We start from the raw sequence: 23,964 nt of genomic DNA on the forward strand, positions 1-23,964 counted from the left end.
GCCAGCGAGAGGGCAATTATAATAGAGAATATTGTGAGTGAAGGCAATGCGTATGAAAATGGAAAGGAGAATTGAAAAATTAGTTAGAAGGTAAAATTAGGAAGACTTAGTGACTGATGTCGGGCTGGACGAGGAAAGAGTCAGTAATAATTTCCAAAGCTGACGATGGTGGTGCTGCCCTCCGCCCGGAAGTGGGGGGACGATGCGAAAAGGAGCAAGAGAGATGGAGAATTTCTTTCTAGTCGTATGTTAAATCTTACACAGGGGACTTCCCATGTATCGTGGGGTTTCCTGGTAGAGATACCCAGGTGGCTGTTAGAAACCAGATTTCAAATTCTTAAAGATAGAATCACAGTAGAGAGAGAGATTAATTTAGGTAAGGTCATTTACTATGAGCATGGTAAAAAGAGGTGATCTGAATAAAAAGGAGAAAAAAAAAAAAAACCTAAAAATGGAGACCTCAGAAACTCTTAGTATTTAAGATCCCAGAAAGCTGGAGCTTCCAAAAGGTTCTTGAAAGGTAATGGTGGAAAAAAGTGGAGAAGAAATGCTATAGAAACTTAAGAAATGAGAGAGGTTAGGACCGAGTTACTTTATGTATACGTAGAGGAGAGCTGAGAACATAGACACCAAACTATCAGGAGTGGCTAGCTCTGGAGTGTGGCAGGTTGAAGAGAATGATGATAGAACCGGGAATTTTAATATTTGAGTTTTCGATATTTGAATTTTTTTAAGTAAAAGTATTTTATACCTCTCCGTCCTACTTTTGCAACTTGTGGTGAGCTTCTAATTATTTCAGAATGAGAAGTGAAAAGCCAAAGTCAGGTTAAAATTTGAGTTCGAGTCCATTGGAAATGGAAAATACATCAGGCAAATAAGCTACTTAATCAGAACAGGAGAAGGAAGGAAAGGGCGCCACGGAGCGGTCAACAACGTTATGCTACAGACTGGTCAAAAAAGATAAGGATTGACTGCAGCCTTTTAGCTTGGTATTTAGATTTGGTCACAAGTGACCGTATTAAAAGCAAGTGCAATGAGAAGCCAAGGGCAGAAGCTTAACTCCACTTGTTGCCAAGTGGAAAGTGAGGACATGCAACGATGGCACAGTCTTCTCCTCCAACAGAAACCTGAGTGTGAAGGAAGAGAAGGGGTTAGAGAGCGGGACTGAGGGTCCAGGGTGAGTGAACACTTTGCTCAAGGTCCTTACGGTGGCCAGAAAGAGATCCAAGCCCGCTCCCTTGGTCATGAAAGCTGCTTGCCGGCCATCCAAGAATGGGGAGTAGCAGGGTGAATTGACTCATCAGCCCCCTTCCTAAAACTGGGATCCGCAGGAAGTGTTCTAAGGAATCGGACAAGTTGTTCAGCAAGATTTCTTATGTGGACGAGACCTGAACTTATCTATACACTGGAGGTAGGCACTGGCTGAGGGCAAAAAAGCTCTCAAGTACAGAGGAGTGTTGAGGTACTCTCATTTGGGAAGTCAACCCAACTATGTCCGGAGTCAAGTTTCATGCAAAAATGCCAAACTTGCCTTGTTCCAAAGGCTAATAAGCTAACTGATGTCATTTAAACATATATTCACACTAGAAAAAAAAAATCATTCAGATGATAGAAATAAGCTACTAAATTGCTTCCTTTTTCCTTCTTCTTCTAAAGCCGAACAACAACTTACCCTTACACAGAAACGCAGATGTACAGCCAAAACACTGGAGGGAATTACTTTGATACTCAAGGGAGTTCTGCGCAGGTGACTACCGTGGTTTCGTCCCACAGCATGGTGGGCACCGGTGGGATTCAGATGGGCGTCACCGGAGGACAACTCATCAGCAGCTCTGGAGGAACCTATCTTATCGGCAATTCTATGGAGAACTCTGGTCACTCAGTGACACACACTACTCGGGCCTCCCCAGCGACAGTAAGTATCTCAGTTTTGACTTGTTCCATTTAGCTTCTTGCTAGCGCCTACGGTACATTTTCCTCTCTGGAGGGGAGAAAACAACACAGACTGGGCTGGGCAAGACTGTGTCGAGCAGTTTGAGTACTGTGGCATTACCCAGGGTGTGGTACATGTGGTATTATTGTGCAGAACAATATTGATGTTGTGCCCCACAATTAGGTGAATTGGGAAGTTGTTATTAATAATGGAAAGATGGGTGTGTCTTACTCATTAATGCTGATTTTCATAGGCTTCCTTCAGTCATATTCAGTAAAATTAATTTCTGTGGAAAGAAATTACTTTCATATTATGTGGATTGACACTGCTTTAGGAGATAAAAGCCAGGAAGTAATAGAGTAAAATACAACTTAGTTTGGAATTTTCACGAACAGTGATATTTATGTTAACTCATCACTGGAGAAGTTACCATACGTAGAATAGCATTTCCCAAACCTTACATATTTAGTTTGGCCATATTCACACCACCTCTACTGTTATTTACTTAACGTATTTTTAAAATTGATTCACTTCTAAAACCGTGTGTCCTTTTTTTTCTAAAGTCCATGAAAACCCATACTTAAATAGTGAAAACAAAAGTGTTTACCCAGGTGCCATATTGTAAAGTCAGTTTGCATTCTGCCACAGAGACGCTTGGGAAAGCACTGATCTAGGTGATTCCAGCGAAAAAGCATCCACGTTGGCTCTGATGATAGGCATGAGGAAGCCGAACACACCTACATATTTGAATTTTCACGCTTTTAAAGTTTAAGAAAAATACTTATTTTGACACAAGAAATTGTCATGTGTTGAAAGGCCGTCATAGAAGTAGGAATAGAAAGCTGTGCAGAATTTGATATCATCAAACTCTATCCCAAGGTTTCCCTGCTCACCGCAGCTAAGTGTTAAGGAGAATATTCACTGAGAACCGCCTGGCAGAAGTGGCAATGGAATTGATCTCATAGGTGCCTCATGTAAAGGGGAGCTGGGGATTTGAATTCAGTGCATTTCGTGATCTTACCGTATGTTTTGTTCTTACAACGAAACAGAGGTAGAAACACATTTGGTAGAAAATAATTACGAGAGGCTTTATAGCTCTCATTTTATGGATTTTCCTCGAGATATAATATGTACTTGGTAAGTATTTTGTACGTAATTTTTTGGTTGGTAATCAATACACGTGTTCATACTTTTCATCATTTAGTACCTTTTCCCTACTCCATTTCTTAAAGCCCATTATATTTAATTTACCGCTTCCTGCTAACATCAGAACAAGATGACCTAGCCATTCTGAGGGAGAGCTCTTTTTTGTACTTTTTTTCTTTGTGTTGTGAAGCATTTCTTATGTGTGTTCGTCTCTTGCTTTTAATAACACTAAATGTGGCATTCCCAAACTTTTTTTGTCACTCCAGGATATTTATGTAGATTAGGGACGCAATCATGGCTTCTCTGGACCTCAGTTCCCCTCACAGCAAAACAAGGGCTTAGTTAAACCGAGTGATTTCCTAATTTCCTCCCAGCTTTAAAAATCATAATATTTACAAAGGAATTGTAAAATGTTATAGATGTAAAAGTAACTCCACCTTGACCATTAAAGGAAAAGAGGTAGATTAGGTTTCGGTACTTTATAGCGTGCCTGATAAGGGCCCCCCAGAAAAGTCATTTTCAGTGGAAAGAGAAACACTTGTCATTTATCAAGGCCTTAGGAAGACTGACGAATGGGGAGAAAGAGTTCTTTCCCACTTTGCTTTCATCACCCTCTCCCATGCTGGCGTACCATCTGTCCATCCCCAATCCTTCTCCTGGCTCTCCTGCTTGCCTTCACACTGAAGGCAGCCTCGCTGTTAAACATCTTCATCCACTCGATGGGGGTTTACTAAATGTACGAGCGTTATCGCTGAGTTAATGAAATTGAATATTCTGGGTCGTGGCGATACAGGTGCAAACGTCACGAAGGAAGTTTTATAGGTTTTGTTTGGTTTGGTTCTCTACGTAGACCGTGAGAAGTGGCATTGCTCCTTAAGCTATCCATCACACAGATTTGGTGTGTGATTTTTATTATCTTAATTGGTAAATTAAAGTAACACTTAAAATAACTGAATTATAATCACCGGGAATAGTGGAAACCTCTTTAAAAAAATAGTCAATTCATAGTGTTAATTGTATATATTAATTTATTCTCACCAAATTAATGTTTAAGGGTAATATTTAAGGATGTTCTTTGGTAGCTTGTTTTCTTCTTTTACAAGAAAATTTCCTTTTTAGCAAAAGGAGTAAAAAAGTGAAATAAAAAGATGGCTTTTGCACGGAAAACTCATAAGGTGCCTCCTCAAAGCACATGTCACAGTGTCCTGTGATGGATACATACTGTCTAAATATACATCTGCTAGTGTTTATTGTATTATCTTACATTTATGACCAAGATTTATATTTGATTTAGACCCCCCCCCCCGATAGCCCTGAATATCTTCATCTCCATCATTCACAGCTGTGTGCACAGTTTCACATCTGTTACTGTAGTAAAGCTAACAAAGTTGAAGGGCCGTGAAACCTATTTAAGATTTTCTACCATTCTCCTTTTGCCAAACGTTAGAAAATTTGTGGCTTCTGATTGTTTAGACTCCTAGAACTCAAGATTTTTTGAGAGAGCCCATGTCCTTAAAGGGAATTTACTGATTTTCACGTAGCTTTTTCATTCTCTGCACACCCAAACAAAGAATGTGCGTGAGCACAATCTCTAACAACTTGTTGGCCAAGACTCAAGGCATTTCTTTCAAACATTGAGCAGGGCTGTGCCATTGAAGTTTCTTTCTCTGGCTGTTCTATAGAGTTCAGCCTATCACCTGTGGCATGCCCAACACAGCTGACCAGGTAGCAGTAGCCTCTGCTGTGGTCAGAATTCCCTCCTGGGAAATAGTCAGTTGGGCTGTTCCTTAAGAGGCTATAATAAGTGGAATATGTAGTCAGTTAATTTGGTTGATGCGGAGCTAGTTTGAGCTCTTGGGAACAACACAAACCTTTACTCGGTTTATGGGTAGCAAGGTTTCCTGCTCCAGGTCTCAGAATCATTGCCTTCACTCTCTTATATCTGGCCTCAGTCTATACAGAAATACTTCTATCTGAATTTAGTAGGAATAACTGCTGAATCAAAGGAAGGTTTACTCCAATGTGCAAACCAGTTCCTAGGATATGCCAGTGGGAACGAAAAGATCATTTTAAATTGACGCCGTTACTAAGAAAAATAAAGAAATAGCACTTGAAATATTTTCTGACCTAGTCTCAGTATACAACCATCTGTCTTATACTAGAAGGCTCTCTGAATCATTAACAGAGAATTTGCTTTTGAGCATATGATTTCTTTTAGTTTCATACCTTTAAGTGAAAAAATATTTTATATAACATGTTTTCATATTTGATCCCTGCATTGTAAAAATGTCCAGATTTCAAGTTAAATAGAAATATCAGAATTTTCTAAAAGATTATGATAGTAACAAATATAGTTTTATTTTATGAATGTATTATGCTATAAACTACTGATATTCAGATTTGGCCAAAATGCTACTCCTTTTACTTACTGTATTTTTTTTCACTTGGTCAGTGGAGTCCATGTGTATAAACTTTATATAATAGGTATATATGTTTTTACTTACACAAACATGTGTATACACACATTTAATAGGCATTTCCTACTGCTAGTATTAAATAAGTGTCAAAACGATGAGCATTTTTATTGGAACATCACTGGATGTGAGTTCAGCTAAGGTGCTACCTGAATAAATGGTTTACATTTTATAAAACTAATAATTCCAGGGATCTATTTATTGTTAATATGTCAGTGCACATGGACATTATGGCAGAAGACTTAGCTTCAGTCACGGCTCTAGCTCGTCATATACTTTGACCTTTCTCCTAACCGCATCACCATGATGTTTTCTTGTATGTCTTTATCCATTTAAAACTGTGATTTTTCTTCATTGTTTTTCTGTATAACCATACCATTTGTAGAATTTTTAGAATTTTGGAACCTGAGCCCAATTTGCATTTGAGGCTCAGAAGCTTGTGATTGTAGTTAGTGATATTTTTGTGCTCATCACAACATAGTTATCCCAGACTTTATAATAATTAGCAATTTAAGAAGCTTTATTTACTCACTTCTCTATAAAATAACATTTGTGTTCTTATAATTAGATGGTTATTTATGGAGGGTTTTTTTTTCTCTTCTTGTTAACTAAATAAGATTACATTAATCATTTTTTAGACTGTGATATGAAAGCTAATTTTTATACCTTTCTATATATACATTTAGTAATTATATATGTTAAATGGCTCTTGCTAAAAGTAGATCCCACCAAAAGGCACAAGGAAAATGTATTGAAACTAATATTGTTCATACCTCTCCTTCTTTTGATTAATGTAAAATATCCTAATTTCTTTGATTTATCTGGAAGAAAATTTGAATGTCCATCTGATGCTATATAAACAAAAGTCTGGTCTAGCTTATATAATTTATAGAAAGTTAAGAATTTGCTTAAGGGTTATACATGCTTTTTTCCTTTATTTTTGGGCTTACATGTTTATGGATTTTATGTAAGGGAATTTTTTTTTTCTAAAAAGATGAATGAATGGGGTGACTGGCTGGCTCAGTTAGTAGAGCAACTAACTATCTTGGGGTTGTAAGTTTGAGCCCCATGTTGGGCACAGTGATGACTTAAAGACGAATGAATATGTTTAGTGTCTCCAGAAAATGCTTTTGCCCTTCTTGTTCCTTTGGTTTTTATTAATTTTGTATATGTATTAGCTACATATTTTTAAGTAGCACAGCTCAAAAGATCTAGGAGTGTGCATGATGAGGTGGTCTCCTGATGCTGTTCTGCAGGGTTTTTCCTTGGAGACAACGAGTGCATCAAGTTCTTTGAGTATTCATTTTAATTTTAAGGTTTTTTTTTAAAATTTTTTTTTAACATTTATTTATTTTTGAGACAGAGAGAGACAGAGCATGAACGGGGGAGGGGCAGAGAGAGAGGGAGACACAGAATCAGAAGCAGGCTCCAGGCTCCGAGCCATCAGCCCAGAGCCTGACGCGGGGCTCGAACCCACGGACCGCGAGATCGTGACCTGAGCCCAAGTCGGACGCTCAACCGACTGAGCCACCCAGGCGCCCCTTAAGTTTTTTAACGTTTATTTATTTTTGAGAGACAGAGACAGAGTGTGAGTGGGGGAGGGGCAGAGAGAGAGGGAGACAGAATCCGAAGCAGGCTCCAAGCTCTGAGCTGTCAGCACAGAGCCCGACGTGGGGCTCAAGAAATTTGAGAAAGATAAATACCATATGATTTCACTCAGATATGGAATTTAAGACAAAAAACAAGCAAAGGGGGAAAAAGAGAGAAGCAAATCAAGAAACAGACTCTTAACTATAGAGAACAAACTGATAGGGCTCTGGGGCTCTCTGGACTGCTAGATCACGACCTGAGCCAAAGTCAGACGCTTCACCAGCTGAGCCACCCAGGTGCCCCAAGTTTAATTGTCATATATAAAGATATGCTTGGAAGAAAAATCTTTTAATTTAAAAGCGTGCATAAATTATGCATGCATCAGTTATTTTATGTATCATATTTCATATATTACAGACATAATAATTTCTATTTTAAATGATTTTTTTAGTCTTCCAGGCAATCCCAATGACAAAAACACAGAAAGAAAGCACTCCACTTACTTGGTAGAAGCCTGTATGTCCATTATGATCATAGCATTTTCTGTTTTCCTGTGCCGTGTTTTCTCTAGGCCAACTTGAACCCCCACGTGAACCTCCTCAAAGAGAGTACCGTAAATCTTCCGCTTCCTGTACTAAATCCTAAATTGACTGAAGGTTCTGGGACCTCATTTTCGAAGCACTTAATAAAATGGGACTTTGAGTGACTGGTGGTCTCCATCGCTTCATCTAAATTCCATTCAGCCGTCAGTCAGTTCCACTCCACTCCAGCCTTGAGGCTGATAAGATCTGGAGGCAGTAATTTTACGGTTAAGGCTGTAAGACATTCCACTCCTAGAAATCTTGATAAACTAGAAGGTTAAGACAAACAGAATGACAGGGGCCTTCAGCCTCTCCTGAGCCTAGCTGATGGATTCCCTTCCATTTCTAAAGCACAAATATAATGAATTATTTTTATTTTTAGCTATTTCCTAGAGAAACAGCATTTCAGAACACAGGTCTGTTAACATAACCTGTGAGAGATGGCTAGATTCTATTTCATGTGAAATCAAGATTAGGAAGGTTTTTTTTAAAAAAAAAATGAATTTATTTATTTTGCGAGAGAAAGGGAGAGCATGAGCAGGAAAGGGGTGGAGAGAGAGAGGGAGAGAGAGGATCCCAAGCAGGCTCTGTGCTGTTAGCACAGAGCCCGATGTAGGGCTCAATCTCACAACTGTGAGATTAGGAAGGTTTAATGATATTTGTAAATTCTTATAAATAGAGGAATAAGTAACTTTTGCTTTACCCTTGTATTTATAAGTGAAATTTCAAATTAATTTATTAGTTCGAAACTACTCTAGAGTTTGAAGGGGAAAAAAAAAAAACATGTTTTACTCCTGAAGACCAGGCAATCCAGATAAAATATGAAACGTGTTGGTGGTAATTAAAGTACACTGTAGTCTGTGAGTTACATATGAATCATGAGACCCATAAAGTTTTTTTTATTAAGTTTTAATTTTAATTCCAGTATAGTTAACCTACAATATCATATTAGTTTCACGTATACAATATGGTGATTCTCCAGTTCCATACATCTGACGCTTATCACAGCAGGTGCCCTCCTTAATCCCCATCACCTATTTCACCCCTCCCCCACCCACCTCCCCTCTGGTGACCATCACTTTGTTCTCTATAGTTAAGAGTCTGTTTCTTGGTTTGTTTCTCTTTTTTTCCCCCTTTGCTTGTTTTTTGTCTTAAATTCCACATCTGAGTGAAATCATATGGTATTTGTCTTTCTCAGTCTGACTTCTTTCGCTTATACTCTCGAGCTCCATCCATGTTGTTGCCCATGGCAAGATTTTGTCCCTTTTTGTGGTTGAGTAATATTCCATTGCTTATCCCTACCACATCTTTTTAATCCATTCATCTATCAGTGGACACGTGGGCTGCTTCCATATCTTGGCTATCGTAGATAATGGCGCAATAAACATAGGGGTGCGTGTATCTCTTTGAATTAGTGTTTTGTTTTGTTTTGTTGTATTTTCTGGTAAATATCCAGTATTGCAGTGTAGGGTAGTTAGACCCATAAAATTTTCACACTTCCTCTTCCACTGGCCCTAGTCTTTTCGTTTAATGAGGGAAATTACAACACAATACGTATGACCAATTACCAGTTTTCAAATGAGAGAGAATTTCTCCATGTTCCCATGTTTATCAATTTATCCTACCAAAGCATGCGATTTGATTACCACTTTCTCAGCATGCATAACTGTAGTTGTTTTTATTGGCCACAGAATTATATGGTTTCTTTTAAAATCTAGCTACTGCGTTTGGTTATAATTGTCGGTACCCATAAATTTCACGGGCTAGGAGTTTTGTAATCTAACTGTAGAAAGTTAGAAATAATTGTACACATTTATTTTAAATTTACTCATTATAAGTTTCAGTACCTTTCCCATCTGCCTTGTAGGAAAGGAAGATGGGAGTTTTTTAACCGTGCTTTCAAAATTACAAGAAAGATGTAGTTAGAGAAGAAAAAGAAAATATGAAAATTCAAAGGAGATAAGGAGGTTAGCATTGCAGATGATATGATTGTATACCTGCTAAAAACCCTAGAGACCAAATGAAAAACTATAATAAGAGAATTTAGTAAAATTCATATTCAATGAGATCAGTATGGTTTCTAGATACAAATAACAGCAATTAGAAAATATTATGAAAGCAAAGATCTCATTTATAATAAGTTTAAAATATACCAGGCAGTAAACGAACAATATTTGTATAAGATCCAGCTTAATATGGGGCGCGTGGGTGGCTCAGTCGGTTGAGTGTCTGACTTCGGCTCAGGTCATGATCTCATGGTCAGTGAGTTCGAGCCCCACGTCCGGCTCTGTGCTGATGGCTCAGAGCGTGGAGCCTGCTTCAGATTCTGTGTCTCCCTCTCTCTGCCCCTCCCCCCTCGTGCTCTCTCTCTCTCTCTCTCTCTGTCAAAAATAAATAAACATTAAAAAAATTAAAAAAAAAAAAAGATCCAGCTTAATAAAACTCTCTATGTTCCTGAGGGGCACAAAAAGAAGTTTGAATAATTAAAAAGAAGTTTCAGCATCAAACATTTTGAATCCTGTTAATTTTAATATTTCAGTATGATCCCAATCAAAATACCAATAGGTTCTTTTCTGTTTATGAGAAAGACTTGCTTATATAAATAAACATGTAAGCATAGCGAAGGGAATTTTGTAAGAAGAGAAATACTGGAGAATAATGTTAATAGCCCTACAGTTGGATTCAAACATATTATAAAATTATAATAATTAAGGCAGAATGGTCAGCACATGACTAGATCGGTCTAGCCCAGTGCTGGACTAAAGCCCATAAACAGGTAAAATGTATGGACGAATATAGTATATGATAAAGGTCACACTGCCTGTCAGTGGAGAAATGATGGATTATCAATAAATGATATTTGGGACAACTGGATAACTAGGAGAGAAGATTGGGTTGGTTCCGTACCTTAACTCCTTATGCAAAAATTAATTGCGCTTGGATGGAAGAACGCATCTTATTATTATCCTTTTGTAGTAGTGAAGCCGATGTGAAATTCAGAAGCTACAAAGAGTATCTCGATACAATCTGCTACATAAAAGTGAAAACATTCCACGTGCCCGAAACCACAGTAAACAAAGGCAACGGGGCAAGAACAACTGGGCATAAAGTTCAGAGACATTACATCTGAAGAACTGATCTGTTTCATATACAGACCACTCTTATAAACCCCTCAGGAAAAGAAAAAGACCAAGGAATGGGGAGAGTATATGAACGAGCAGTCCCCCTAGAAGGAGATGGAAAATAACCCCCCAAAAGAGACTGTCGTTTATGTTTCACGCAGGTAGAGCCAGGAGCGTCAGTAAGCCTTACCGCGGGTGGAGAGAACCCGGACCTCTCGCGCCCTACTGGTAGGAATCTAGACTGGCACAGGATTGGAAAGCAGTGTGGACATTTGTATAAAAGTTGACAACACACATGTCCTTTAACCCCCAGAGTGTACTGTGAACTTCCAGTAATTTATCCTATCTGTGATACTCTTCCATACATAAAATGCATAAACAGCTGTATTCCACTGAAGGTTCTTTATAATAGAAAAATTGGGAAAAGGCTTAACTAACCCATCAGCAGGGAGCTAGGTAAATATGTTTTGGTGCCTTTTTCTTCCTTCAGTGGGATTTTCTACAGCCAGTCAAGAATGAGGAAGTAAGTGTATGTACTTACATGAATAGGGAGAAACATACATAGATTTAGATATAGAGAGATGAAAAGATCTCTGTATTATAAAAGGAAAAAAGCAAGAGGTTACGTGTGTTTAAATAGAAACCTGTATTTGCATATGCTTATATAAGCACAAAGATATCTCCAGAAGAATGCATGAAGAAAAAAATACACATGGAGGCATGTGAATACATTATCCATTAAAAAAAAAGGGATTTATGATTTGCAAAAATTTCACGCAAGCCCTTGATGATTAAGCGTATCTATTTGGTCATGTCCCCCAAATACGTGTAACCGACACAACCCTTTCTTCATGTGTCCCGTGTAAAGATTGTCCATGAGGTGTCACAACTCAAATTAAACCTTGTTCCTAGGCTTCAGAAAAAGTCATCCGTTATTAAGACTGTTGGAAATTCGCAAAATGGCAACTGTCATTGCATTTAGTAAAGAATCTTGGATCTATTCTTACACGGGATTTTGGAGCGAAAGTAAATGTATTGTGTTTCTATTCGTGTCTTGATTATTTTCTTTAATCACTCACTTACCCATTTATTGAGCTCTCCCTGTGGACCAGGCTCTCTGCTTCTACAGGACGGGTACTGGAGCCACTTCTGGTCTACCAGAAAGCTACTTAATCCTCAAAGGCAAAAATGGAAATCCACAAACATCTTTTCAGTGAGGACTTTTATCTTCTCTCTCACCACATTATTTTTTAAATCACAAAATCGTTGATGTGTTTTAAATTGATTCATTTTAGATTCACCAAAATTCTGATTACCTTCTGATTCTGTTGCTAATATAAATTGCAAAACTGCCTAAAGGTTGGGTTGGATTGTATTGGGTAGGAAGAGAACGAAGAGAGAAGCAAAACTCCAAATAATACTTAGACTTCAAAGTCACTCTTTAATAGGGTTAACCAGCACCATTGTAGGGATGCCCATCACCTTGCTGCTTACTGCAGTCTGACCCTGGTAAAGAAAAAAATTTGGGGGGGGGGGAATATTTTAGTGCAGTGTTCCTCCAACTTGAAAGTGCATTCTCTAGAGCATTTGTTAAAGACATCACTGGAACCCTTCCCCAGGGCTTTTGACTCCATGTGGGGAAGGGCCCACGATTTGCATTTTTTACCGGTGCTCAGGTGATTCAGATCCAGGACCACACTTTGAGAAATCCTCTGTTTTAGTGATCATATAGGCTAAATACAATGTAAAAAACGTTCTTAATACCGAGAATAGTCTGCAAAGGGCAGATTGGAAATCTCATTTATACATTTGCAAATATAAACTTGGCCTTGAATCCTATCCCCGAATTCTAACCCAGCAGGTTCCGGAAGGGTAATTCTAGCCCTGAGTGTTTATGGAATAGATGTCTTAGAAAATAGTTTTATTGTCAGGCACTGATAATGCCAGTCTTTTGGGTCCTGGTGAGGGTGGAGGGATGTGGGCTGTACAGAATGATCAGAGGAACCAAAGCAACAGTCTTGGTCTCAATCCACCAACTTAAATATTCTCAGAACACATTCAATTTATGCATTTTTTTTTTATCCAAATGTGTTTTTTTCTCATAAATATTTCAGAACAGCTTCAGGTGGTACAAAACTGCCAGAACTTCATGTTGAAAGCGTAACAATTTAAAATTGTTCTCTCAATGTCATAAAATTATGTGGATAGAGAAGAGTTTTGAGACATTTACAAGACTTGGAACCTCTTGGCGCTAAACGCTCAGTGTGTACGACTGAGGTTTCATCTTGAGCCACTTTCTGGTTTAGGAGGAGATGCAAACCAAAGCTGGCTAGGAGTGTCGTCTGGGCATTTTTGATTTTTTTTAAGCCTTAAAAGAACAACATGTCCTGACTCTGTCAGAGTGAAGCTTCTTGTGAACGTTGCTTTGGTGTGACATATTTACATGTTGATTTCTGTACCGCCTAAATATACAGCTAAGGGAGCGGTATTTTAGTCAGAGCATTACTGTCTAACTTGCCAGGCCTCCTGGGCCCAAGAGACATCTCTAGATGCGTAGAAGAAGGGATCCAGTGACCCGCAGGGAACTGATTCACCTGGTTAGTGCAGAGCATTCAAAGTTTTGGGATCACAACCCACAATAAGAAATACTGTTATACTGTGGCCCAGTGCTCACACACATATACATTCCTGAGTACACATCTGTATGTGCACACATATATTACGTATGTGCACATATCATTCGTAGACAAGTGACTGAAACCAAAGTTCCACAAAACGGTTCTTACCCATGCTCTGGGCAGGGACTCCTGATTAGTTCCTACTCTCTTAGATTTCATTAATTTTCGAAAACTGCTGACCAGGACGCACATATTTGACATCATAACCCGCTGGTGGATTGCACCTTACATTCCGCAAAGCACAGCTTTGGGCAAATTGAAGAGGAGAGCAGAGCCGTGGCAGTACCTGTATGAGAGACCTGGCCGCAGTCTCCGTTGTTTTGTGTTCAGGTGTGGTGTTGTTGTTGTGCATTTCTAACCGGTGTCCAGGGCCACACTTTGAAAACCCCTGTGTTGGAGTGATCGTATAGACTAAATACCAAGTGAAAGTGTTCTTTCCTTTGATTCTGCTGGCTGAAGTGCTTCCTGTAGGAAACCGCCCGTCCCCCCACCACCCTACCTGTATACAGCAGGAGGATGTCATTTCCAACAGGCGTGAAGGTGGTGGCTTTGTGTCATGTTAGCAGTCACACATACCTTTTCTGGACAAAAGCCACCAAGTAGAAATATTTCTGCCTTACTTAATCTCAGATGCAAACAAAATGTGAAGTCTTAGAGTTCAGGGGAGGAATTACCCCAAAGGAAATCTCCAGTCTTGATTTTTTTATTTATTTTTGAGAGACAGAGCCAGACAGCATGAGCAGGGGAGGAGCAGGGAGAGAGCTCCAGGCTCCAGGCTTTCAGCTGTCAGCGCAGAGCCCGGCACAGGGCTGGAACCCACGAATTGTGAGATCCTGACCTGAGCCGAAGTCAGACGCTTAACCGACTGAGCCACCCAGATGCCCCTGGAAATTTCCAGGCTTCAGTGTGCTCCTCATTGGGTTTCTCTAGAGAATTTACCAATCTCTGACACAGAAACAAAAATGCTATTTCTCTAAGTGTTGATTGGTGAGGTTAACAGAGTAAGCTATATTGACAAAAAAATACAATTATTATACATGCAAGACAACTACGTTTATGATGATTAAAATGTAACCATCCATTTAAAACTTGTTGCCTTTAACTTGGTCATTTTGAAATCATTTTCAAGTAATACTTCTCAATCATATTTAAACCCTTTTCCTTTTAGAAAGTCAGTCTTGTTTGTTAGCAGTAAACCATTTAGCAAATTTTAATTTTACAGGCTACTCTGCAGAAGATAGCTTCATTTGATACCTTTGATATTTTGATTTAATTCCCACATGATTTATATTTATGTTATATTTAAATGGAAAGGATAAATAAAATGGAAAGGATGGTGAATTTAGAGGAATGAGTCTTGTATTCCAGTCTCCTACTTAAGACCTAAGTAATTGCAAGACAGTCCCTCAATCCCAGAGAGCCTCAGTGTTCTAATCTGTGAAAAGGAGATGATACTCCTTGCCTTTCTGGTTTCACAAAGTTGCTATGAAGATCAGACGAGAATTAATGTAAAAAAAAAGTTTTATAAACCAGAAAGCATTATAATATTACTTCTATTTTTAAATCCCTTTCTTTCATAGTTCTAGAAAGGAAATAGTTTCTACCAAGAGACCAATTTTAATTATAGTGGCGGTTGAATATATCAATCTTGACCTTTAGTCTCTAAAATAGATTAAAAAGCCATTTCAGAGTCAAGAGAATGTGCCTTGACCTATAAAGACAATGAATAAGGTGACAGAATTATTCTTTTTCCTTCAGCTTTATTAGCATGTAATGGAATGACTGACTGGTTGATATTTACATTAGGAGAAAGTCCTAATTGTCCACATATGTGATACTCTGTTTGACCCATTGCATATGCATTCGTAAATGGGTATAAAAATCACATGTCCGGGGAGCCTCTCTCTAGCCCCGTGTAACTCATGCAAAAGACTCATTTCTTCTCATTTGGCTGCATTTCGAACGGCGGTTTATACCTTTTTGACATTATCACCCGCCCCTAAGTGGACCCTGTGCTCCAGCCAGCCTTGATTACTTGTACCCACAGTACCTGCGAGTGGCCTAGATTTTACTGAAGACTTTTAGGGGCAGAAGCTGAGGATTTAGCACCACGCTCTCCAGAGCACAGTCACGCGAAGCCTCTTTGCACCACCTTGCCCTCCACAGTCGGCCCATTCTTCCTGCATGTGAGGTGAACGTTGACCTCCGTCTTCCCAGGTCCCCATCTTCTGTAAATCTCTTGACGCTTGAGGCTGGGAGCAACTTTGCAAAACAAGGGGCAATCCTATAATAGTAAGGGGCCATCCATAATAGAGTATCACGGGAAATTATAAATACCAATTGTAAGTAATAATGGGGAATTATAAATAACGGATAAAATGTGTGTTTTTTTTTCCCGATTTCAATTTTATCTTTATAAGTATTTGCTGCCTTAGGGAAAAACAGTACAATATTGATCCCTTCTTGGAGCTTGGGAAAAAAGGATACAAACAAACTATCTCCTGGACCTCCAGATACTCTCTGACCCCTCTTCCCTCTCCCATTCTCCTTTCCTAAGGGCTTGGGTGGGACTTTCCTCTGAAGTCCTTTTTGGGGACACTGATTCTTGGCTGGGTATGGCACAAGCCTCAAGGTATCCCCGGCTGGTTGGAGACTCTGCACCTGTCCTTGATTCCAACAAGGACATTAGCACTAAAGTGACTGGAAAAGAGTTTGCCGCCTGGGCTTAAGGCCACACGTCTCTCATACTGTGTATCTATCCCCCCATCAGGTAACAGGTGTCCTTCTTAGAGGGTTTGCTCTCTTTTTGTAGGAGCGCCAATGAGGTTTTGTTGGTTTGTTGGTTTGTTTTCCTCTCCTGGATATGAAACACAGCACCTCTCTGGCCTCTTCCGAATTTCTGATCCTGATTCCTGAGAAATCAGGAAAGATTTCCTTCTCTGGCACAGACTGCCACAGATTGTGCATATTTGCTATACTCTCTAAATAATAGGGGTGTCCCCTCCCTTACAGAGTCCACATTTGTTTTTCCTTCTTAAATCCATCACACAAGAATTAAAGTCTGTTTCCTGCCCTGTGGTCATGCCACTTTCTATACCAGAAGGAAAGTAGTTGGTATAGTCTCTAACTAGCACTCCGGACCTAGGGTGGAGAGCCATGTGCCCAAGTGAAGGGACCCCACTTACTCCGTTCCCTGGGATTCCGTCTTTTGAGAATTCAACGTTTGGTTGGGGAAGCTGAGTGTTATACCTCTATTCACTTTACTTTTCCAGTTCCTAAATGGGAATGTGACACAATCCCAAATGATTTTTTTTTTTATAGCAGCTAGTGTCCCTTTCCTCTTTCTTCACCCAAATTCAGCTTCACTGACAGCAAAACTCATGGAAGTCCCTGTCGCTCTCTGATGAAGTCTGATTTCTCTGAATAGGCTTCACTGGAAATGACTCTCTCGGCAAGTTGTTCCAAGCGGGTCTGATTTTTCACGCTACGCTCCATAATACCTTGTCACATGACACAATGGAAAGAGGTCTCTGTATCTTCCAGCTAACGTGTGGTCAGAAAGCAACCTGGCATGTGGGAGTAGGAAGTTCTCGTTACCTGAGCTGTGACTCTTGGGACTTGGCCAGGCATTCTGTCTCTGGGCTGCATCTGAGGCTTTGGGACCACATATGATTCCCAGGGCTGGACAGCGCCTCGTTGATTTTTCTGGCTTTTCCACACCAGAAGCCTGCCATCCCTCTGATGTTTCAGCAGCCTGTCTAAACACGGTGCACAGTCCTCTTCTCCCATTTCTGAAAGTATGTCTGCAGTTGAACTGGACCAGAGTTTCCTATCTCTGGCCGAGAACCACCCCCAGAGTACATTCCCACTCTCACGGGAGTCCTGTTTTAGCTGCTGAAGCCGGCGGGTCTGAAATAGTCCCTAGTATGTTGATAAGGATCTTCTTTGTCTTCCAGACTTTTTAGGGAGTCACATGCCCAGACTGGCTGTGTTGGACAGCAGTTTCTTACCTGCTCTTTCCCACAGGGAGTTTCTTGGCCTCATTCACCCCACTAATCTCACTTAAAGCTCTGAGGGCCTGTCTTTCCAGGCTGGATGTCTCTTCTCGGACGGAGCGTGCCGCCACTTGATCTCAGAAGAGTTGCCATAGTCTCTTATCTGATTATGAGACAGTAGTCCCGTGTCACCTAGCATTAGATAACTACAGAGAGGCGAGGTACTCGCGACTCACCTTAAGGATGGTCGTTCAGGAAGAGCTGCAACAGGGCACCTTTCGAACCTTCGTTCAGAGAACTGACTTTTCAAAAAATAACCTCATGCATAATCGCAGTCTAAAGCTTAACCGGCTTAAGGAAGAAATGGCAAGTGTTTGTTTACCATGCGCCCTTTTTAATGATAAAAAACAGCAACCTCCAATCCTTTCAGTCCTAAAGAAATTAAAATTGCTGATTAATAAAACAAATGCAGACGTGGGTTTCTCCACCAGTATGACAGCTACATTCCTGATAATTTTTACCTTTCATCTAAACGTGTAAAACCACACGACACAGGTCATTTCATTTTTATTTACTAGACTGAAATCTAATCTTGAATTTTCCACACTCAAGCTTGAAAGGAAATGTAGGCAGTTTAGCAAATTGGAGTTTTGAGCGAATTCTTCATATAAGTGATCTAATGTCACATGAGGATTAGGCTTTTCAGCTGTTTTTTTTTTTTTTCTTAATGTATGCATGTGTTTTCTTTGAAAACAAGAACACTTACTGATGCCCTTGTAAGAGAGGCAATACTGAGGTCCTTTATAGTTTTTCAGGTTCACATTTTAGTAAACTGGTTACTCATTACATTTACATTGCTGTTTCTGTCATGTGTCTTTTTTCACTTGTACAATATCACCTTCTTCAGTTTATTTCCAAGTATGCTGGTAAACTCTACGAATAGAACATTCCACCTGGCAGGGAAAACGCTTTAGAAGCCAAGTTACTTAATTTTGTGTTCTTAAAAAAAAAAAAAAAAATTAGCAGTGAAACAAATTGTATTACATCATCTTAGGAAGCATTCTATCTATTTTAAAAATATTTTTTTCTATAGTTTCTGACCTAACATTTTTGTCAGTATTCTATTTTATTAACTCTCAGGAGGAAGAACCAGTAACTTGTGGAAATAGCATAAAATAAAATTAAAGCTATTAAATTCCCAAGTTGTTTGGGAGAAAATTAGATTTAATGTTGATATAAATGAGACTGAACATTCTGTGGATAAAGTTCCACCAGAAAGAAATTGGCAAATTGATGGGGGAAAAAAGACTTTGCTATGGACATTGCTATCCGTTGTTTTTGTGCTGGTCGGGGCGGGGTGAAGGGGGATGTTGTGTGTTAGAATTTCAAAGCATCATTAATTTCCATAGCCGCTGTAAAGTATGAGTCAGTTTACATTTGAAAGCACTAAATATTTTTTATAGCTGCTTATACTAAATTGTTGATTTGATCAGATGGTAGAAATAAAAATAATGTAATCGGTTTTCTTTCTCACATGTGATTTTTTAAAATTTAATTTCAGTTAACACCGCTGGCATAACCCAGTAGCCAAATACAGGGTAGGGTGTTCCGAACCTAAATTTACAGTATGTGTTTTGGGGCTAGGAGCCGAGCGATAGAGATCCTTGAATATGAAGTTATCAAGAGCACATCTCGTTTGTTATTGGCACCTGCTACTTAATGAGGGTGTTCTGATGGATCATGGTATGCTAAGATTACATGGAATCAAACTGTTTCTGTCCCTTTTCTTTGTCGACTCTGAATTCTTCTCTCTTCTATGTTCCATTTCTGCTGTCATTTCTAATAGCTCTGCCTGACCACCACTTCCTAAAATATAATGCAGGGACCATGATTACATTTTAGTGTTTATTCATGCTAATGACCCTCCACGTCCAAATTTTAATACAGGGTTAAGAGAGGAATGGATAGATGTAGTAGCTTTTGAACACTAATGAGGGTGTCTTTGTACATTTGCATTAAAATACTAATGCATGTTAAACACAAGATCTGCAGTGTAATTTTTCTTTGATGACAAAATAGAGCAAATATTAAATACTGTTTAGAGAGTGGTGACTACTCCACCTCTCGAAATCTGAAAGTCAAGACTGTTTCCTCATAGCTAGAAACTAGAGTCCACTGGGGTTCCTCCTCTTCAGGCCTCCATTCTGATTATAATTACAGAATGTTCAAAAAAGGTTTACTTTTGTGATCAGACTTATTATTAGTGTGCATATTTTTATTTTATTCTCTGGGGGTGGTGGGAAGATGGGGGAAATACACATTTAATTGAGAGCTATTCATTAGCCACCATTGAAGGAGAAATTGAACTTTAAAGAATCTATCAAAAATTCTCTGGTGAGCCGTTTATTACTATCTTGTCTTGAGCCCTTTTTTTAATGACATCTATTATCAGATTGAAATGGCGATTGAGACGCTGCAAAAGTCTGACGGTCTGTCCACTCACAGAAGCTCTCTTCTCAACAGCCATGTAAGTTGCCTCTTCTTCACGTAAACTAATCTCTTGCTTGTTCCGCATGTGTTGCTTGCTTCTAAATGCTTGTTTTATTTATTTACTTATTTATTTTGCTTCTTAACCTTCCTTTCTCAGCCCCTTATGATCTCTGTATCACTTAATGGCTCTTTTGTATAGTGGGATATCTAAAAATAATAGAGCCCCCAATATACTGCTTTACTAGGCTTTTGTACTGTTCTGGTACAGATATAACATTTCCAAGTTAATAACAAGCTGCCATTTACCTGTGGAAATTAATTAATGGGGATTTTAAGTATTTAAAGTGTTCTAGTTTGATATTAATTTACCTCAGAGCAAAGGCTTGTAATCCGCATCTTCTGGTCTGAAGCAAAGAAACAGTCCTGTCTACTTGTAAGACCAGTAACATTCTTTAAGTGGAAAAAGATTATTAATGCCAAACCCAATAGTAAACTGTCTGAAAATGATTTATTTACCGGTAAGGCCGTATAAGGTGGGAGGACACAGGGACCTAGATGAGCTCAGGTCCTGCGACCTACAGAGAAATGAAACTGGGCCAAGAGAAGAAGTGAGACTCTAGCTAAGCCATACATTTCTAATAATTGATATTAAACAGGATTATTGTTACTATGCCTTGAAGCCTTTGTTATCAGATGCAGCCATCACTTTAACACTGGTAAGTCTGACAAGAGCAATGACAGTTTTGTGAAACTGTAAAACTGGGGGAACCGATGGAAATGTCGAATAAAAATTAGTTTTGTTTTCGTATTTCTGAATATATGGGGGAAAGTGAATAGACCTATGACTTCCATCTGTTTTAGACAAAGCTGTTAAATTAATATCAATGTACAATAGTACAGTAAGAGAGTCTTCCCTCCCATCTGACAACGTATTCTTAAATTTACAGATAAGTTGTTAGGATTTTTAAATTCTTCCCCATATTTTGTGACTGAAAAGTCCAAAATTGGATCACCCAATAAATCTGAAAACCTTAACTCACAGAAAATGTTTTCACTATGCTTTTTAAATCATTGCCTCTCCAAATGTTTAAATTTTTATATTCCAACATGACACTAAGTACTTTCCTTGTGTTTTACACATTTGTTTTTAGATGCCTATTGTGTGTTCTTTCTTTTTCAAGGGGAAGTATCATGGCAAATAAAAACAGGTTAGCCAATTTGGAGAATGCCTGCAATTTTGGTAAAAATTTTAGGTTGTAAATTTCAAAATAATATATACTTTGGCCTTTCTTTTTGAAACCATTTAAGGAATGTGATTTTCCCCCCGCCTGAAAATTCGTATGCAATGTGTCACTCTTCTATGTGTTTCATAAGTATATCCCTGCTGTGTTAGCATGACTCTGTAGTTGTGTATAAAGGCTGATGTACTGTGTGTTAGTAGGATGTATGTTTTTGGGGGGTGGGTAATGACTAACTGGTGTTTGTGTTTTGAAAATGGCAATTAAAAATACTGTTCACTTTTAGTCAAAAATGTACAGGGACATAAGAAGAAGAAGAAAAAAACACCTGAAGTTTTTTGAACTGTCAGGCTTCTAAGAAGCTGTGTTTTGTGATTCAGTTCATACCTCGTTTTCACTTGAATTGTATAGTTTAGTAAAATATGTGATGTTTAATTTTTACCTAAATTACCTCTATTTATTAATTAGTGTTTCATGACCAGTAACGTAGGTATAAAAACGTGGGGGGTTTTTGGTATATTTTTATTTTTGGATTTGTTTGAAACTTTTCAGATGTGTTGGGGTTTTTTGAAATTACCATTCTCTTGTAACTCATGAAATGATATTTAATGACCGGGCTCCTGGGTGGCTCGGTCGGTTAAGCGTCCGAGTTCGGCTCAGGTCATGATCTCACGGCTTGTGAGTTCGAGCCCCTCATCAGGCTCTAACTTCCGGAGACATTTCAGGATATACAGTGGGCTTAAATGTTGCTAATGCAGTGATAATCTTTCACTAGATGTCCTGATTCATTTTTATTACACGTCTGAGGTAGTTAAATTCGTCTAAAGCTCATATATAGTCAAGTCTTTTGAAACACAAATGATTCTGCAGATGGCATAGAAACAGTAAAGAAAGGATCACGTTTCTGCTGACCAGTCAGGTTTCTCCCTGAACACGTAACAGGACCCTGTTGTTTTTCTGTCCTTGGAAATCTAGTGATGCTCCTAATTTTTGTTAGATTGATCCAAAAGCTGAAATAAGCTACTGCATGTGTTCTAGCTGATCACCACCTGCTAAGGGCATTTTAAGTTCTGTTAAGTTAATTTGTGGTGTTCAGTTGCAAAGAAGAATTCTGGTGGAAACGATTCTTTTATGTTTATTTTTTCTTAATTTACATCCAAGTAAGTTTGCATACCATGCAACAATGATTCCAGGAGTAGATTCCTTAGTGCCTCTTACCCCTTTAGCCCATCCCCCCTCCCCCACCCCCTCCAGTAACCCTCTGTTTGTTCTCCATATTTAAGAGTCTCTTATGGTTTTGTCCCCCTCCCTGTTTTTGTATTATTTTTGCTTCCCTTCCCTTAGGTGCATCTGTTTTGTATCTTAAAGTCCTCATATGAGTGAAGGCATATGATATTTGTCTTTCTCTGACTGACGAATTTTGCTTAACATAGTACCCTCCGGTTCCATCCACGTAGCTGCAAATGGCAAGATTTCATTCTTTTTGATTGCCGAGTAATACTCCATCGTATATATAGACCACATCTTCTTTATCCATTCATCCATCGATGGACATGTGGGCCCTTTCTATACTTGGGCTATTGTCGATAGTGCTGCTATAAACATTGGGGTGCACGTGCCCCTTTGAAACAGCACACCTGTATCCTTCAGATAAATACCTAGTAGTGCAGTTGCTGGGTCGTAGGGTAGTTGTATTTTGAATTTTTTGAGGAACCTCCATAATGTTTCCCAGAGTGGCTGCACCAACTTAATGGAAATGTTTCTTAAAAATATGCTGTTCATATTTTAAATGTCAACAAACTATAAGTTTATCCTTTATCCCTCACTGTATAGGACATGATATGGAATTCTTTAAAGTGAACATGAATCCAACTTTGTGATGACAGTTTCCCGACTTACCAGTTTCTACCGAGGATCAGTTTCATGAGGCAAACAATTAGGAGAAGGGATCAATAATTTGTGCCCCATATTTACTAGTTTCTTTTTTTTTTTCAATTTTTTTAAGTGTTTATTTTTGAGAGAGAGACACAGAACATGATCGGGGGGAGGGGCAGAGAGAGAGGGAGACACAGAATCCGAAGCATCCTGACTCGGGGCTCAAACTCACAAACTGCGAGATCATGACCTGAGCCGAAGTTAGATGCTTAACCGATTGAGCCACCCAGGTGCCCCTGCTAGTTTCTAAAGAGGCATCTGAATCATGATTTTGGAGCTGAATGTCTATTCTCATTGTATTTTGGAATATGGAATTGAATGGGTTTCTTATTTTCTCTTTAGACACTTGATGGCTTACAGTAATTCAGAAAATTCTTCTTAGGGTCAAAGCAAATAATCTCCTGTTATTAGAATCCAACTCAATCACTTTGCTTTTCACCTTTCAACACATTAGAAGATGGAGCGGGGTGGAATGGGGTGTTGAATTTTGTGTCTCTTTTTTAGCGTATTCTTAAGAATACTTAGTACTACTGGTCTGTTTTTATCATTATCTTGCTACTATTCTCCAGCTTGAAATGCATGTATAACTTCTCAATTTCAAACCCTGTATGGCGCCCCACTTGTAAACTGAGTATGGTTACACCGAGGGCCGTTTTTTTTTTTTCCTATCATTGTCAATATTGACATATATTGTTAGTATTCACATAATGGCAATTATTTCAGTAGTAACACCACGCAGGCAGATAGTAAATATATATTGACAAGTTAAAGTCCCAAGAGAG

General features: G+C 38.9%; 1 protein-coding gene and 1 non-coding gene across 12 annotated transcripts in view; one reads left to right on the plus strand and one right to left on the minus strand.

Annotated features, from left to right (window-relative positions):
• The window catches only part of RFX3 (regulatory factor X3), a 291,634-nt gene that overhangs the window by 184,099 nt on the left and 83,571 nt on the right, over nt 1-23,964 (plus strand). For 9 of the 11 annotated variants that reach the window (XM_053907756.1, XM_053907766.1, XM_053907759.1 and 6 more), the window contains 2 exons: nt 1,657-1,915; nt 19,972-20,046. In XM_053907756.1, the coding sequence (XP_053763731.1) occupies nt 1,657-1,915; nt 19,972-20,046 (334 nt within the window). The remainder of the gene's footprint in view (nt 1-1,656; nt 1,916-19,971; nt 20,047-23,964) is intronic. The other 2 variants (XM_053907764.1, XM_053907765.1) reach the window with 1 other exon arrangement.
• On the minus strand, nt 7,006-7,090 carry TRNAP-UGG (transfer RNA proline (anticodon UGG)). Its single transcript has one exon. It is a non-coding gene; the product is annotated as a tRNA-Pro (tRNA).

The sequence above is a fragment of the Panthera pardus genome, unplaced genomic scaffold, assembly GCF_024362965.1.
Source record: "Panthera pardus isolate Hobbes unplaced genomic scaffold, ASM2436296v1 HiC_scaffold_20, whole genome shotgun sequence".
Classification (NCBI taxonomy): domain Eukaryota; kingdom Metazoa; phylum Chordata; class Mammalia; order Carnivora; family Felidae; genus Panthera; species Panthera pardus.